Source organism: Saccopteryx bilineata, chromosome X, assembly GCF_036850765.1.
Source record: "Saccopteryx bilineata isolate mSacBil1 chromosome X, mSacBil1_pri_phased_curated, whole genome shotgun sequence".
Classification (NCBI taxonomy): domain Eukaryota; kingdom Metazoa; phylum Chordata; class Mammalia; order Chiroptera; family Emballonuridae; genus Saccopteryx; species Saccopteryx bilineata.
The window spans coordinates 40675431-40689354 of record NC_089502.1 but is presented as its reverse complement, the minus strand read 5'-3'; the positions used below and the strand labels follow the sequence as shown (position 1 = coordinate 40689354).

Below are 13924 nucleotides of genomic sequence, written 5' to 3'. Positions count from 1 at the left end.
AGAGAGGACCTGTTTCAATCAGCTGTCCTTATCCAATTCTTGGGCTCCTGCACAACCACAAGGTCCTGGATGGCCTTTCGGTGTCAAGACGCTTGGCCAAGCTCAGGTTGAGAAGCAGCTGCTACTTTGCAAGGAGGAAGGAGGGAAACAGGTCAGGGGAAGTTTCTTTCTGTCCAGCAAGCCTCCAATTGAAGGCTCTGTAGGAGAGAGGGTCGGAGAGCCTGGAGAGGAAGTGGCAGATAAGCTGTGCAGCCCCAAGGTCAAGGGAGAAAAAGACCAGATCCAAGCAGGAGAGGGAGGAGCAGGAAAAAGAAGGAATAAAGCCTCCATCCCAGCCATTGAAGTGTGAGGCGCGGGGCTGTGGCTAGGAAGGTGAGAGAAGCTGCCTTCCTGGTCCTGCACGGGTCTCCCGTTCCAGGGCAACAAGGAGAGTCGAGGGGAAGGCCAGACCCAGCCAACACCAGCTCGCTGCTCAGCACTGGACCACACTCCCACCCCCAACTTAGCGAGGGCCGGCGAAGTGCCTACTAGGTGCCCGGCGTACAAAGAGGTGGCCTGGAGAAGCCAGCTGCAGGATGTGGAGTCAGTCTAAAGGGTTCACGGAGAAGGCACCTCAGCATTCGCTGGGGAAGGAAGGTGGATGTGCCCGTTGCAGGCTCCAAGAGTGCCGAACACGAGGCAGGCCAGGAAGGAGGGGAAGGAGGCGGAGATTAAGCCCGGAGGAAGGAGAGGGGAGGGAGCGCAAGAAGAGGCAGGGTGGGAGGTGTGACGGGGGGCGGCGGTGGCGGGAGAGAGGGGGCCGGAAGAGGGAAGCAGGCGAGGCGGGGGAGCCGCGGCCCGCCAGCGTGGGGGTGGGGTGGGGGGCGCGGGGCTGAGCCGGACGAGAGGAGGCAGCGACGGCGAGGGGGAGGAGAGAGGGAGGGGAAGAAGGAGGAAGCGAGCGCGGCGGCCGCAGGGGGAGGAAGACAGGAGGAGGAGCCTTGCGCGGCGGCGGCTGCGGCCGCCGGGGGAGCCGAGCGCCGGGGCGCTGGGCGCGGGGAGCGCGGGAGGCGAGAGGCGGCCCGAGCCGGGGCTGCGGGCCGAGCTGCCGGTGAGTGGAGCCCCAAGGGGCGCGGCAGCCGGTTCCTGGGGCCGGGCGGGAGGCGCGGGAAGATGCGGCGCCGGGGTGGAGGGAGGGGGCCGGCGGTAGCCCAGCCCCTGGCCGGCCCGGCCTCCCTCCCTCCCTCTCCCCCTCCCTCCCTCCCTCTCTCTCACCCCGCCGGCTTCCTCCCGCCGCTGCCCGAGCGAAGGGGGCAGGTCCCGGGCGGGCCGCGGGCTGGGGGAGGTGCTGCCCCGAGGGCGGGAGCCGGGGGTGGAGCTGCGGGCTCGGGGGTGTACCCGGGGCGGGCGACTGGACCCGGGCGGCACTAAATTGGCCGGAGGGACCCGACGGCGGCGAAGTTGCTAGCTGGGGGCTGAGACGGCCACGCGGTTGCAGGAGTAAGCGATCCCCTGTGGCGAGTGCGTGAGAGGAGGAGTCCGGCGTCCCTGCTGTCCCCGTCGCCCTCCCCGCCTGCCCGGCCCCGCTGCCTCCTCTCCTGGCCCCCGCGTGTCCCCTCGCTCTCACCCCCGTGACCCCCCGCATCGCTCCCGCGGCACTGCTGGGCCCCCTCGGCCCCGAGCCTCTCGGCCTCCGGCTTCCCCTGACCCCTGCTTGCTTCGCCACTGCCCCGGTTCCCCTTTTCTTCCGTCGCTAGTTACCCTAACCCGCTCCGTAATTCCCGATGCAATTGCCTCTTTGAGACCTTTTTTTTTTTTCCTCTCCTTCCTTTTAGATTGGCCAACGGCTCATTTCAACCCTGCCTCGTTGGTGGCCACTGGAGACGCGCGGGGGGCTCCCCAGACAGCCGTGGGGACAAGTTAGAGCCAGCACTTTGCCCCGGGCCTCGCGTGTAGCTTCCCCTCCCCTGCTCTCGGTACCCCGGTGTCTGGAGGGGAGTGCGGGTGTGGAGGCGTGCCCTCCGTACATGTCCCACCACCCGGGCAACCCTCTGGGCTTGTGTTCCATCTCACTCTTGCTTCCTTCACGGTGGTCGAGGGGAACCACTTTGCATCATGTCCCGGTATAGCTACCAAAGTCTTCTGGACTGGCTGTATGGGGGTGTGGACCCCAGCTTTGCAGGCAATGGGGGCCCCGACTGTGCTGCCTTCCTTTCTTGGCAGCAGCGGCTGCTGGAAAGTGTGGTGGTCCTGACTCTGGCTCTGTTGGAGATCCTGGTGGCCCTGCGGCACATCCTGAGGCAGACGAAGGAGATCGGTAGGGGTGGCCCTGGCTGCCAGCCAGAGCAGGTGACCCAGCGGCCAGAGGAAAGCAAGGAGAGCCTGAGCAAGAATCTGCTCTTAGTAGCCCTGTGCCTGACCTTCGGGGTCGAGGTGGGCTTTAAGTTCGCCACCAAGACCGTCATCTACCTGCTCAACCCCTGTCACCTGGTCACCATGATGCATGTGAGTTTGTTGAAATTTTCCTGGGCAGACTTAGTGATAAGAGTCATTTGTGTGCTCAGGACACTTGGCAGTGTGGAGCACTTCATCCCCGTGGGAAGTGGGACCCTTAAAAATGATTTCCTAAAAGTCTGTTTTTGTGCATATCCCAGTTTTGACTTTCTTCACCTTTGCACAGTGCAGCAGCCTCACAGTGGAGGGGAAGAACCTATTTCAGAGCTTATGGGCACTCAGCTGGCTGCCTGTCCCCTTCCAGCCGTGTTGGGGCCTTTCACAAGCAGGAAGTCCACCCTCAACCAGGTGCCCTTTCTGAGTCACATCTGGAGACCATAGCCCAGCTCCCATCCCTCTGTCACAGTTAATTCCCAGAGGCCTGGTGACATTCTTTCTTGGAGCTGGTCACATCAGCTTTCTTGACTCCACTGTGGTACTTTGGGGGAATCATGTTATAGGTTTCCCTTAATTATTTTTTCTTTTGAGAGTTTTATACTCTTAGGGTGAGGTCTATCTTTGAATTCTGAGGGTTGTAGCAGCACCAGGCTCCTGCTAAGTACACTCTGAAACAGGCCCCAGGCTGACTTGTGAACTTTGGGTTGGTGATTTCCATCCATGGTGAGAGGGTATTTATTATTATTATTATTATTGCAAACTTCTCTATTTTATCACTCTTATTCTACCTCCTGTGGTCACAGTCCAGGGGCACCGGAAGGCTGATTTCTTTCTCTTCCATTAGTCATGCTAAGAAAAACAAATGGCTTGAAAAGGAAAGTGGCAGGTACATACAAATAGTCTGGTTCAGGACCAAGATGACACTGTGTCTCTTTACTTGGCCTGTGTGAAGGGACGTTCTAAAACTATAAAACCATGGAGGAGAAGGAAGAGGAGAAAGGGAAACACATCATTTTTAAAATTTCAGGATGTGGAAAGCCTCGTGTGTTTTATTCAGGGACAGTTTTGAAACCTGTCATTAGAATCTTTATTGCTTTCACATTTGTAGGTTATTCTCAGGAGACTTGTGACAGCTCAGTGTGGGGCAGGAGGTTAAGATTATTATCTCCATTTTATAGGCCTGGCCGGGGTCCAGGGATAGGGAGGTCACTTGCCTGCAGCCAAAAGATGAATTATCGTCTGGGTTGGAAAGCTAACCCACTCTCTTTGGGTTGCAAGCTGTCAGTTGAATGGCAGGACGGTCTCTGGGAGCCTGAGGTCGAGCAGCATGGCACTTCCGGCTTGGGGCTCACATGCTGGCTATCTCTGTTTTAGGAGGAGCTCCTTTGATTGCAGGTTCTTTGCCTCAGTTTCTCAATCTGTAAAATGTTGTGGTACATGGCCTCAAGCCCTTCCCATTTTGCAGAAGTGTCAAGGAGTTGCAGATAGCTTTGGAATAAAGAGGCTGTTATTGATTGGGTGGCTCTCATCATTGAGCAGGGCTGGAGGGGGGGTACCCTCTTTTTTTAAAAGAGGGCTTCTGGGGAAGTGATGCCATTCACAGGAAGCCCAGGGCTCTCCCAGCTAGACCTTCTGTGTAAATTTGAGCCAGTTCTCTTTCTCTCCATCTCTATTTATGAATGGCCTTTTTGTTAATGAGAGGAAACAACGCATCCTTGCCGCTGTTGCTTGAGGCCTTTGGGACAGGAATGCTTTTTTTGGATGGCAGGTGGTGAGGGTCAGAGGGTGCCTCTTCCACAAAGGGGTCTTGAGGCCTCTGGCAGCTACATATCTAGAAGGTCAACAAAGGACTAAATTGAGCCTGACTGGGGCTGCTTCTGGTATGATGACGTCAAATCTGGCAGCACTATGGTTTTTAGAGGAAAGATTATAGAGACTTTTAGAAGACTGGAGACTTAGCTTTGGCATTAATAAGTTGTGTGCCTTTGGAAAAGTACTCTTCCTAGGTCTCAGTTTGCCCATCTGCAAAATGAGGCAGCGTTTTACTCCTAGTTCTTGACATGCTATGTTCTGTGACTTTTCTCCATTAAGCAGTGACTGGGGATGCAACAGATAACTATTCTAGAATGCTTTTGGCCTCCACAGGTGGGGAAAGGAAACTAGTTTTGTCTTTGCCAACGTCAGGAGGACTTGTTCATCTTTCGCTGCTACCTCTGTCTGCCCAGTAAAGTCAACCTGACCAGGTCATCCTTGGGGACACGTGTAGATGATCATGGCACTTAGAGCTGGTTGTTGAAGAAAGATGGGTGTTTGGGAGGCTGTGGACCGAGTCCTGTCACCTGTATGTTTTCTCTTGTCCTGTACTGAGCTCAAGAGTCATGTGGAGGAATTCTTGAGCCCAGTCACGATTAGACTCCTCTACGCTTTACTCCCAGGCCACTGTTTTGTGTCATTTAAATGGTATAACCTTTGGCCCTGGTTGGATGGCTTGGTTGGTTGGAGCGTCATCCTGATGCACAGAGGTTGCTGGTGTGAGGTGTTATCCCCTGTCAGGGGACACACAGGAACAGACTTATCTCTCTCTCTCTCTCTCTCTCTCTCTCTCTCTCTCTTTCACTTAAATTAATAAATTAAAAATAAATAAAATAAATAGTAACCACTGGCCTACTGGGGGACCTAGTCTTTGATGGCTCCAATGTTCCATACGTTACCTATTACTCTTCCTGGGAAGCACAGATGTGTGGATTTTAAAAAAAGTTGATGTGAGTTCTTTAAACAATTTTACAACAGATGGTTGGAAACAGTTTTCTGATTTGGTTGCATTAATGACTAATGATAATAAGTATGGTTAATATTACCTTATATTTATCTAGTACTTTACTGTTTATTTTAAGACACTTGCACATGTATTATCTTCTTTAGGATTATGGTAGAATATCCCGGACCTGGAGAAACAGATGTTAGAATGTTTCCTGTGATTGTGTGTATTCCAAAGGAGAGAGAGGTTGAGTATAAAGAAATGCTTTAGCAAGTGAATTAGCTGAATTAGGCTATATTATGACAGTAAATTCTATGGAGTTCAGAGGTTCTGATGAGGGAAGGGAGACATTGGGTGAAATACAAAGGAGACTTTAGCAGAAACATTTCTTATGTGTGTCTCGCAATAGGATGATTCAATTTTGGCTTCATAGACAGGCCTTGTTCCTCAGAATCGGTGCAAGTTTGTCTATAACAAGGATGGTGTCGCTTTAGGCCAGGAAATAGAGTCGGAGGGAAGTTAGTCTTCCCATCTCTCATTTTGCAGTCTGTAAAATCTTTATTCCCAAAACCTCGTTACCCAGACCCTCCTCTTAGCCGTGTCGCCAGCTTTAGGAGCATGAGGTAGAGCAGTTTTTGCCCCGAGTTCTGTTCATGATTAATATTCCTGGTGCCAGGTTTCTTTTTGGTCTTGTCTGATTTCTCAGAGGCCCTGGGACTAGGACTGACAGAGGTTTGTGTGATCGAAGTGGCACCATCTCACATCTAAGCTCCAGGCGGAAAGGTAGGAGGGTGCTAAGGATCAGTAAGCAGCACCATCGTTAAAAGCCTTGCTGAATATCAGTGACATTTACCCGGTACACCAGTAAGTATTTCTTCAAGCATGGCTAGTCCCTTGTGCATATTATTTTGGCAGGTGTGGGTGACAGGAAATGAATTTACTGAGTGATTATGCTGTTCAATAAAAATCACCTAGCCAAGGTAGTGGCAGAGGTGGCTTAAGAACTGAGCTGCCACAGTAGGAATTGATTGGGCTTTTAGCAGAAAGAGATTATCATAGATATTTAAGCCCTAAAATCTACAGTTTCTCAGCAGAAGGGTTAAAATATCAGACAACTTGACTGATTTTATCTGTAAAGACTGGCTGTGTTAAATTAGTGGCCTTTTATCTCCCTTGCTTATAGTCACATTGTCTCTGCCTTCGAAACGTAACAAGAAGATCCCATTTTGAATGCCTTGCCTAATTCCTGTTGGTTCTATATGTGTCTGTGTCAGCATCTCCTGATGGAACACTGCACTTAGTGAGGCACAGCATATGCCATTTAACCCTCAATGTCGTATGTACACAGGGTGGGCTGGATCCAGACTGGACATTTGGCAAATAATTGACACTATCATCCTCATAGCTCTGAGCCCCTGGTCTTTAACAGATCATACTGAGTGAGCCTCATTTTTTTTGTGTAAATGTATTTTTCTGAAGTGAGAAGCAGGGAGGCAGACAGACAGACTCCACATGTACCCAACCGGGATCCACCCGGCATGCCCACCAGGGGGCAATGCTCTGCCCCTCTGGGCTGTTGCACCGATGCGACCGGAGCCATTCTAGTGCCTGAGGTGGAGGCCATGGAGCCATCCTCAGTGCCCGGGCCATCTTTGCTCCCATGGAGCCTTGGCTGCAGGAGGGGAAGAGAGAGACAGAGAGAAAGGAGAGGGGGAGAGGTGGAGAAGCAGATGGGCGCTTCTCCTGTGTGCCCTGGCCGGGAATCAACCGTGGACTTCCAACACGCCAGATCAACACTCTACCACTGAGCCAACTGGCCAGGGCCGAGCCTCATTCTTTTTTAGAATTGCCATTTGCTATCTGATTTTCTGTCTTCTTTACAATATATTCAAATTCTGATTGCCAGCGAATATGGCTTACCTGCTTTTGGTTCACCATTTGATGTTCTTTCTTCCTCTCTCGCTGAAAGTGTAGAATGGCACATACTCAAAACAGTCCTGAGTTGTTGTTTGTTTGTTTTTGCGACATCTTTTGCAGCTAGCTGAATATACACCATTGTATTCCATTTGCTCTGTGATGGATTTGTTTTACAGAAAACCTGATGGATTTGAGAACTAGGCTTTTCGTTTCCCCACTCCTTGACTTCAGACCAGTCACACCTCCTCGTCCCATCTGTTGTCTGGAGCAATGATAACACCTCTTGCTTGGAACTGATGTTGGGGGTAATGGGTACAGTGAGGGATCCAGCCATCTGCTGATGGCTTATCAGATGGCCTGTGTCCTGTGTCATCAGTCTAGGGGGACACAAGGGGATGATGTTTATATGAGCCTCAGCAGTGAGGCATGACATTCCTTTTTACTTTGATTTATTTTCCCCCATGGAAATTTGCAGAGAATTTTTCCATCTTTCATTGTTACAGTCTTTGGGGTGGCGTCCATTATAAAGAGAAATGATGTGGATTGGCGGATTAAACAGCCCACAGACAGCTGTGGGATTTAAAATTATGATGCTAGTTGAGCTCATGGCTTGCTAGGGAACCTGGACAAATTATTTCACATTTTCCCATTGCTGTCTTGTCCATGAAATGGGCCCCAAGCAAACAAAACATTTTAATCCTCTGAATAAGCAGGTGGTCACTTATATATGGAGTAACTGGACAAAGCTGATCAACGTTGGCAGGTGACCAATATATTTTTACTTCAGCTCAGAAACTGACAAACCTCAATTTCTTTTCACCTTTCTTGATAGCCATTATAATCCGTTCCTCTCATCCTTTCTATTGCTTTTCTCTGGATCCTGGCCCGTGCCTGCATCCCCTTTTCATGCACAGTCGAGAAAACCGGACACTGAAACCCTTCCCAGAGACCCAGCCCATGGCCAGTAGAAAGAAAAGATCTACTCACTAGGCTTCCCTCTCCACGAACTTGTTAGTACAACCCATCAGGGGGCTTGCTTTTGAATAACAGTATGTTACTGGCTCCTACTTAGGGGGTGATCTACCCCCTAACTTTTTGTCCCTTTGCCATAAATGTGCCACTTTTGTTGCCGCCTTCATGGGGTTTGTCATGTGTTCCTCCTCGCTGTAGGTACTCCTCTGAAGGTTCTCCCGTGAAACTTTCCAGATGACCTTGACCCGACTCCTGTTATTCTAGTCATTTTAGTAATATGTTTTGTCTTCCTTTCCAAACCTGCTGAACATTCCTCAGGCTATTTGGCTCTTTAAAGTATACCTTTGGAGGGGGGATAAGTGGTGACAGAAGGGGACTTGACTTGGGGCAGTGAACACACAATACAATATACAGGTGATGTATTGTATATCTGAAAGCTATAATTTTATTAAGGTCACCCCAATAAATTCAATTTAAAGTATGCTTTTGCATACACGTAGGTAATTCTGTAAGCGGCCGAGTTGCTTGTTTTTGCATGTTTATCCAGTCTCCAGCATTAGCGGGAATTTTTTTTTTAAATGAAAGAAATAGTGCCTTTTTTTTTTTCCAGTTTCCTACAGAGTTTAATACAGCACCGTGTATGCACAGTAATTGTTTAATGTGTGCCTGGAGAATGCTGACTGACTGACTGACAGAACTGACTTTATTATTCCCTTTTTTCTTTTCTCTCCGGTAGCCCTGTTTGTGTTCCCTGAGGCCTCATGGGCTTGGTTCCTGTGTCTCCTTGTGCCCATTAGGAAAAAGCTCCTGTCTGTTTTTTGAAATAACCAGAGGAGAGAGGCAGTTTCAGCTCTGGCCCACACATCTCTGCTGAATTTCCATCACAAAGAGCTGGTTATTAGAACTGCAGCCCATTTTCTGCCCAAAGTATCTGCTCCCTTTCATCCCAACGACGAAATTATGCTGTTAGAACTTGGTCCTAATCCCGTGGTATATATCTGGACATGCCCACTTTCTTTTTGTTCTTCTTTAATGGCATAGATTTCTCAAAAAAGTGTTATTAGGCTAGTGACTCACTTTCCATCTTTCTGCCCTTCTGTACTTTTCAGTAGGTAGCTCATTGCCCTCACGCCTCATTAAAATCCCCGCTGCAAGAACAGCCAGGTTTCTCAACTTCTGGTCTTTCATGTCTTTTTAAATTTTTGCTTTATTTTTTCCAGCTTTATTGAGGTATAATTGACAAAGGAAATTTTGACGTATTTAAAGGTTACAACCAGTGGTGGGATTAAAATAATTTATCATCCGGTTCTCTACCCTAATGACCGTTTTAAGTATAAAGAAAAGATATACCAAAAGGTAGTTTATTATTTCATGCATTTAATACTTAAATAAGAACAATAGAAGAGGGACACTAAACTAGGTTATGTTATAAGAAAGAGTTTTAAAATATTGGCCCTGGCTGGTTGGCTCAGTGGTAGAGCGTCAGCCTGGCATGCAGGAGTCCCGGGTTTGATTCCCAGCCAGGGCACACAGGAGAAGAGCCCATCTGCTTCTCCACCCCTCCCCCTCTCCTTCCTCTCTGTCTCTCTCTTCCCCTCCCGCAGCTGAGGCTCCATTGGAGCAAAGTTTGCCTGGGCGCTGAGGATGGCTCTGTGGCCTCTGCCTCAGGCGCTAGAATGGCTCTGGTTGCAACAGAGCTATGCCCCAGATGAGCAGAGCATCGCCCCCTGGTGGGCATGCCAGGTGGATCCCGGTCAGGCGCATGTGGGAGTCTCTCTGACTGCCTCCCTGTTTCCAGCTTCAGAAAAATACAAAAAAAAATTAATGAAAAAATGTTAAATAATACCTGACAAAAAACAATAAAACTGTTATTTAAGATATTTTCATATTGCTTCTTTTTTTAAAAAAAAATTTTATTCATTTTAGAGAGGAGAGGGAGAGACAGAGAGAGAGAGAGGAGAGACAGAGAGAGAGAAGTGGGGGAGGAGCTGGAAGCATCAACTCCCATATGTGCCTTGACCAGGCAAGCCCAGGATTTCGAACCAGTGACCTCAGCATTTCCAGGTTGACGCTTTATCCACTGCGCCACCACAGGTCAGACTTTTTTTTTTTTTTTACAGAGACAGAGAGAGAGTCAGATAGGGACAGACAGACAGGAATGGAGAGAGATGAGAAGCACCATTCTTTTTTGTTGTGACACCTTAGTTCATTGATTGCTTTCTCATATGTGCCTTGACTGTGGGCCTTCAGCAGACCGAGTAACCCCTTGCTTGAGCCAGCGACCTTGTGTCTAAGCTGGTGAGCTTTGCTCAAACCAGATGAGCCTGTGCTCAAGCTGGGGACTTTGGGGTCTCGAAACTGGGTCCTCCGCATCCCAGTCCGACACTATCCACTGCGCCACCGCCTGGTCAGGCTCATATTGCTTCTTGATTGGTGTCCTCACTTGCAATTTTTTCCCTATGGACAGAATGAACATTACTGAGGGCGCTTCGAATATGCTGTTGCACAGATGAAAGTTAAAAAAGAATAAAGAATGTGAATGTGTGATTTCCACATTGCGGGGCTGCTCAGGCGCCCACCTTAGAGAGAACCCTGATTACAAGTGCATTTTAACAGCCGGTTTACCTAACTCAACAAAAAATTAAGTATTGGTTCTGCTGAACTGGTGCGAACCAGTTGAATCCCAACACTGGTTACAACGTGATTTGTTGTAGGTATATATTGTGAAAGGATCCCCACCTCCATCAGGTTTCGGCACATCTATGGTCTTTCATATCACTTGTTGAGAGTATCTTGTCTCGGAGGGTGCTCCTCTTCTGCCAGTAACTGGCTGAGTGGACATGAAGAGAGTATCGATGTGAACAGCAGTGATTCTTGAACTTTCTGAAAGAGGCCCTTGAAAGCTTGTTATAATGCAGATGCCTGGCTCTCTATGCAGGGTGTATCAGGTGCAGGGCATGGATGGGGACGTACATTTATTACAAGCTCCTGAGTGATTCTGACGCTGGTGAACCTTGGCCCCTGCTTTGAGAGACATGATTTAGTGGCTAAAGCTTTAAGTGGGAAGTTGGTTCAGATTCTTTTCTGTCTGGCATAACTGCTCTGTGGGCAGGGCATTTAGTCTTCTGGTACTACGTTGGTGTTTATATAGGTGTTAAATAATGTGACTGAAATGAGAGGGTACCCAAGTTATTGTGGGGTGACTTCACAGTTCCAGTGGCTTGTTTGGTGCCTGGAAGTTATATCATTGGAGCATTTCAGCCACGCCCCCTTTTGCACCTTCCAGGCCAGGTTCCTTGTCTTCCTCTGGTCTCTTGAGATCTCCAGGGACTAACAATAGGAAGTACTGACAATAGTCATTGCGTGCTAACTTAACTCTCAGGTGCCGGAGAGTTAAAGATAAATAAGAAACATTCTTTGCCCTAATATTGTTCACAGTCTAGATGAGACAGGCAAGAAAAGAGATCAACTCAATTACAACATGATATATACAGTAACAGATTTGAACAAAACATAGAGGACAGTCTCCCCCCACCCCAGTGCAACGAAGGAAGTCTTTCTAGAGGCAGTGACATTTAGCATCATGGAGGAGACACATTAGTTCCATGAGAGGGGTGAGCCTTGTGAGTTTTGCTTTCTATTCTGGTGCCTCTAACAGGGCCTGACTTACAGTAGGTGTTCAGTGAACATGTGTAAATGAATGGCTGGGAGTTCACTGCATGTTGCAGGAAGGAAGGGAATTCAAGGCATAGGAAATGGTTTGTGCAGAGGCACAGAGTTACTGTGTCTTTCACAGGCAAATGTCTCAACTGTAACTTTGAGTTATTCAGAAAATATTATCGGGGCAGAGTTCTTATTTTCCTCTTGGCAAACCAAGTAAAACTGTAGGAATGCTTTGTTGTTTCTGGGCTGTTAATGAGGTAGCTACAGTTGCCCAGGAATCCTTGCTATACGGGCTCTTGAGATTGTGTTCTCTGTGTTGGCCCAAGGAGAACTCATGCTGTTGAGGCCAAGCACACAACACTGATGAGAGTGAGCAGACATTAAATACAGAAAATGAGATAGCAGATATCCCACCTGTGACCAGAACATGATTTTTAGTGTGTCGTGGAATGGTTTCTGCCTCCCCTAAAGTTCAGAGCAGAACTAATGAAATGTAATGCTATCCTTTCTTTTTACTATTCCTTCTTACCTGCTTCCAAGTCCCTTCCTCTGCCCGCCCCATGCAAGCTTGCTTCCTTCCAGAGTAGTCCAAACTCCAAAATAGTCTGTTCTACAAGTGAAAATGCCCATTCCATCAGAGGAGGTAAAAATATCCAAGAGGGAAATGAGAAGAAAGCCGTTCCATTTAAGAGATTCGTACCGAAGTGTGAATGGCTCAGACTGAACTGGGCATGGGGGAGAGAATGAGATATTGCAAAGGCCTTGTTGGCCTCACTTGATCTGCAAACGATGCGGTGTATCCCTATATTTTTGAGCAGTGGCCTTTTGCAGGTTTTTTGCCCAGTTTTGGGCCTCACTCCTGCCCGACCTCACACAGGGAACTGGAGTTCTCAGGGTCTGGCTGCCCCACTTGCTGATCCCCTCCTGCCCCAGGGTAAGCCTCCCTCTCAGGTGCTTGAGTGCAGCAGTTAAACTTGAAAGCTCCATCAGAGAGGACGCCTCCCCTTCTGAGTACCAGTCCTTTTTGTTTACTCAGGTCTCTGCCAGCTGAACAGGGCATGGCTCGCATATCTGGTAGTGCGTGGTGTGTCAAGGGACTCAGACCTGCTGCCAGTCTGAGCTCCCGAAGGGGGCGGCTTTGGCGGATCTCTTGGCTGTGTTGCCTTTCCAGTAGCTGCTGGAGGAAATGGCAGCGGAAGGAGGGATGCGTTCTGTCCTGGGCTGGGTGGTTCTGACTGAGGGAAGGGAACTGAGGGTAGGAGCTAGGAGGTTAGAGAGGACCCGTGGCCTGTTTGGCAGAAACAGTCCAAGTTATGCCCCGTGAGCAGGCCTTTAGGTGGCTAGAAGAGGGAGAAGCAAGATTATCAGGAGGAGAAAGGAAGCTTGATCCCATTCTGATTTCATCCTTCCGCCTTTAGTCTCCCTGTCTCCATCACATGCCGCCATTGGCAGTCACCTGGGCTGTATTTTGCCTGTGAATTGAACCGCCCTTGCCAGTCGGCCAGCTGTGTTTGCAGGAAGAGTCAGGCTGACTGTTCTTTGGCTGTTCCTAGCAAAAAAAAAAAAAAAAAAAAAAAGAAAAGAAAAGAAAAAAGAAAAGACATTTCATTCAGGTGCTGATTAAATAAGGCGCAGAGCCGGATAGCACATTAAGACCCTTAACTATGGCTCTGGGAGCCCTGAGTAAACACTTATTAGATGTTCTGGGCAGAGCATTAGCAGAGACTGCTGGAAATGAGATAACTTTTCAGAAATCAGGTTGAAGGGAAAAGGAGGTGATGAGAGGCTTTTAGAGTCTTGATGCTCTTCCTAAATTAATCAGATCCGAGTAGCTGGCACATTCACGGAAGGGCTGAACAGGCTTCGTTGTTGGTGTTGACTTGCCAGATTCTCGCTGGGCCCCTGTAGGTTTGGTGGGGGCACAGCAGGGAGTCTGACTAAGTAGGACAGTAGAAATGGCTCCTGTTCCTAATGCAAGTTCAGTTTAGTGGATTGAGTTTTCGGGCCATATTTCATGGTTTTGTTATCGAGCTTCATCAACCCATGATTTTAGGCATGTCACGTAATAGCTCTGACCCTCACTTTCACTCACCCATAAAATGGGAATAGGACTAATACTTATCTAATAGGATGGTTGTGGGGATTAAATGAAATAATTTAACTTGAACATGTAGCAGGAGGTCTGTGCTCACTCAGCACTCAACAACTGGCAGCAGATGTATTACTGCTATGTATTTCAAGGCG

The 13924-nt window shown here is 48.8% G+C and overlaps 1 protein-coding gene across 7 annotated transcripts in view; it reads left to right on the top strand.

Moving 5' to 3' along the window:
• Positions 1 to 905: 905 nt before the first annotated feature.
• Positions 906 to 13924, top strand: part of TMEM164 (transmembrane protein 164) — a 195547-nt gene continuing 182528 nt past the window's right edge. Inside the window, exons 1-2 of one of the 7 annotated variants that reach the window (XM_066250289.1) lie at positions 951 to 1090; positions 1815 to 2484. In XM_066250289.1, the coding sequence (XP_066106386.1) occupies positions 2095 to 2484 (390 nt within the window). In that variant the 5' untranslated portion in view covers positions 951 to 1090; positions 1815 to 2094. Of the gene's footprint in view, positions 1091 to 1332; positions 1501 to 1814; positions 2485 to 13924 lie in introns of those variants that run through there. The other 6 variants (XM_066250290.1, XM_066250291.1, XM_066250296.1 and 3 more) reach the window with 6 other exon arrangements.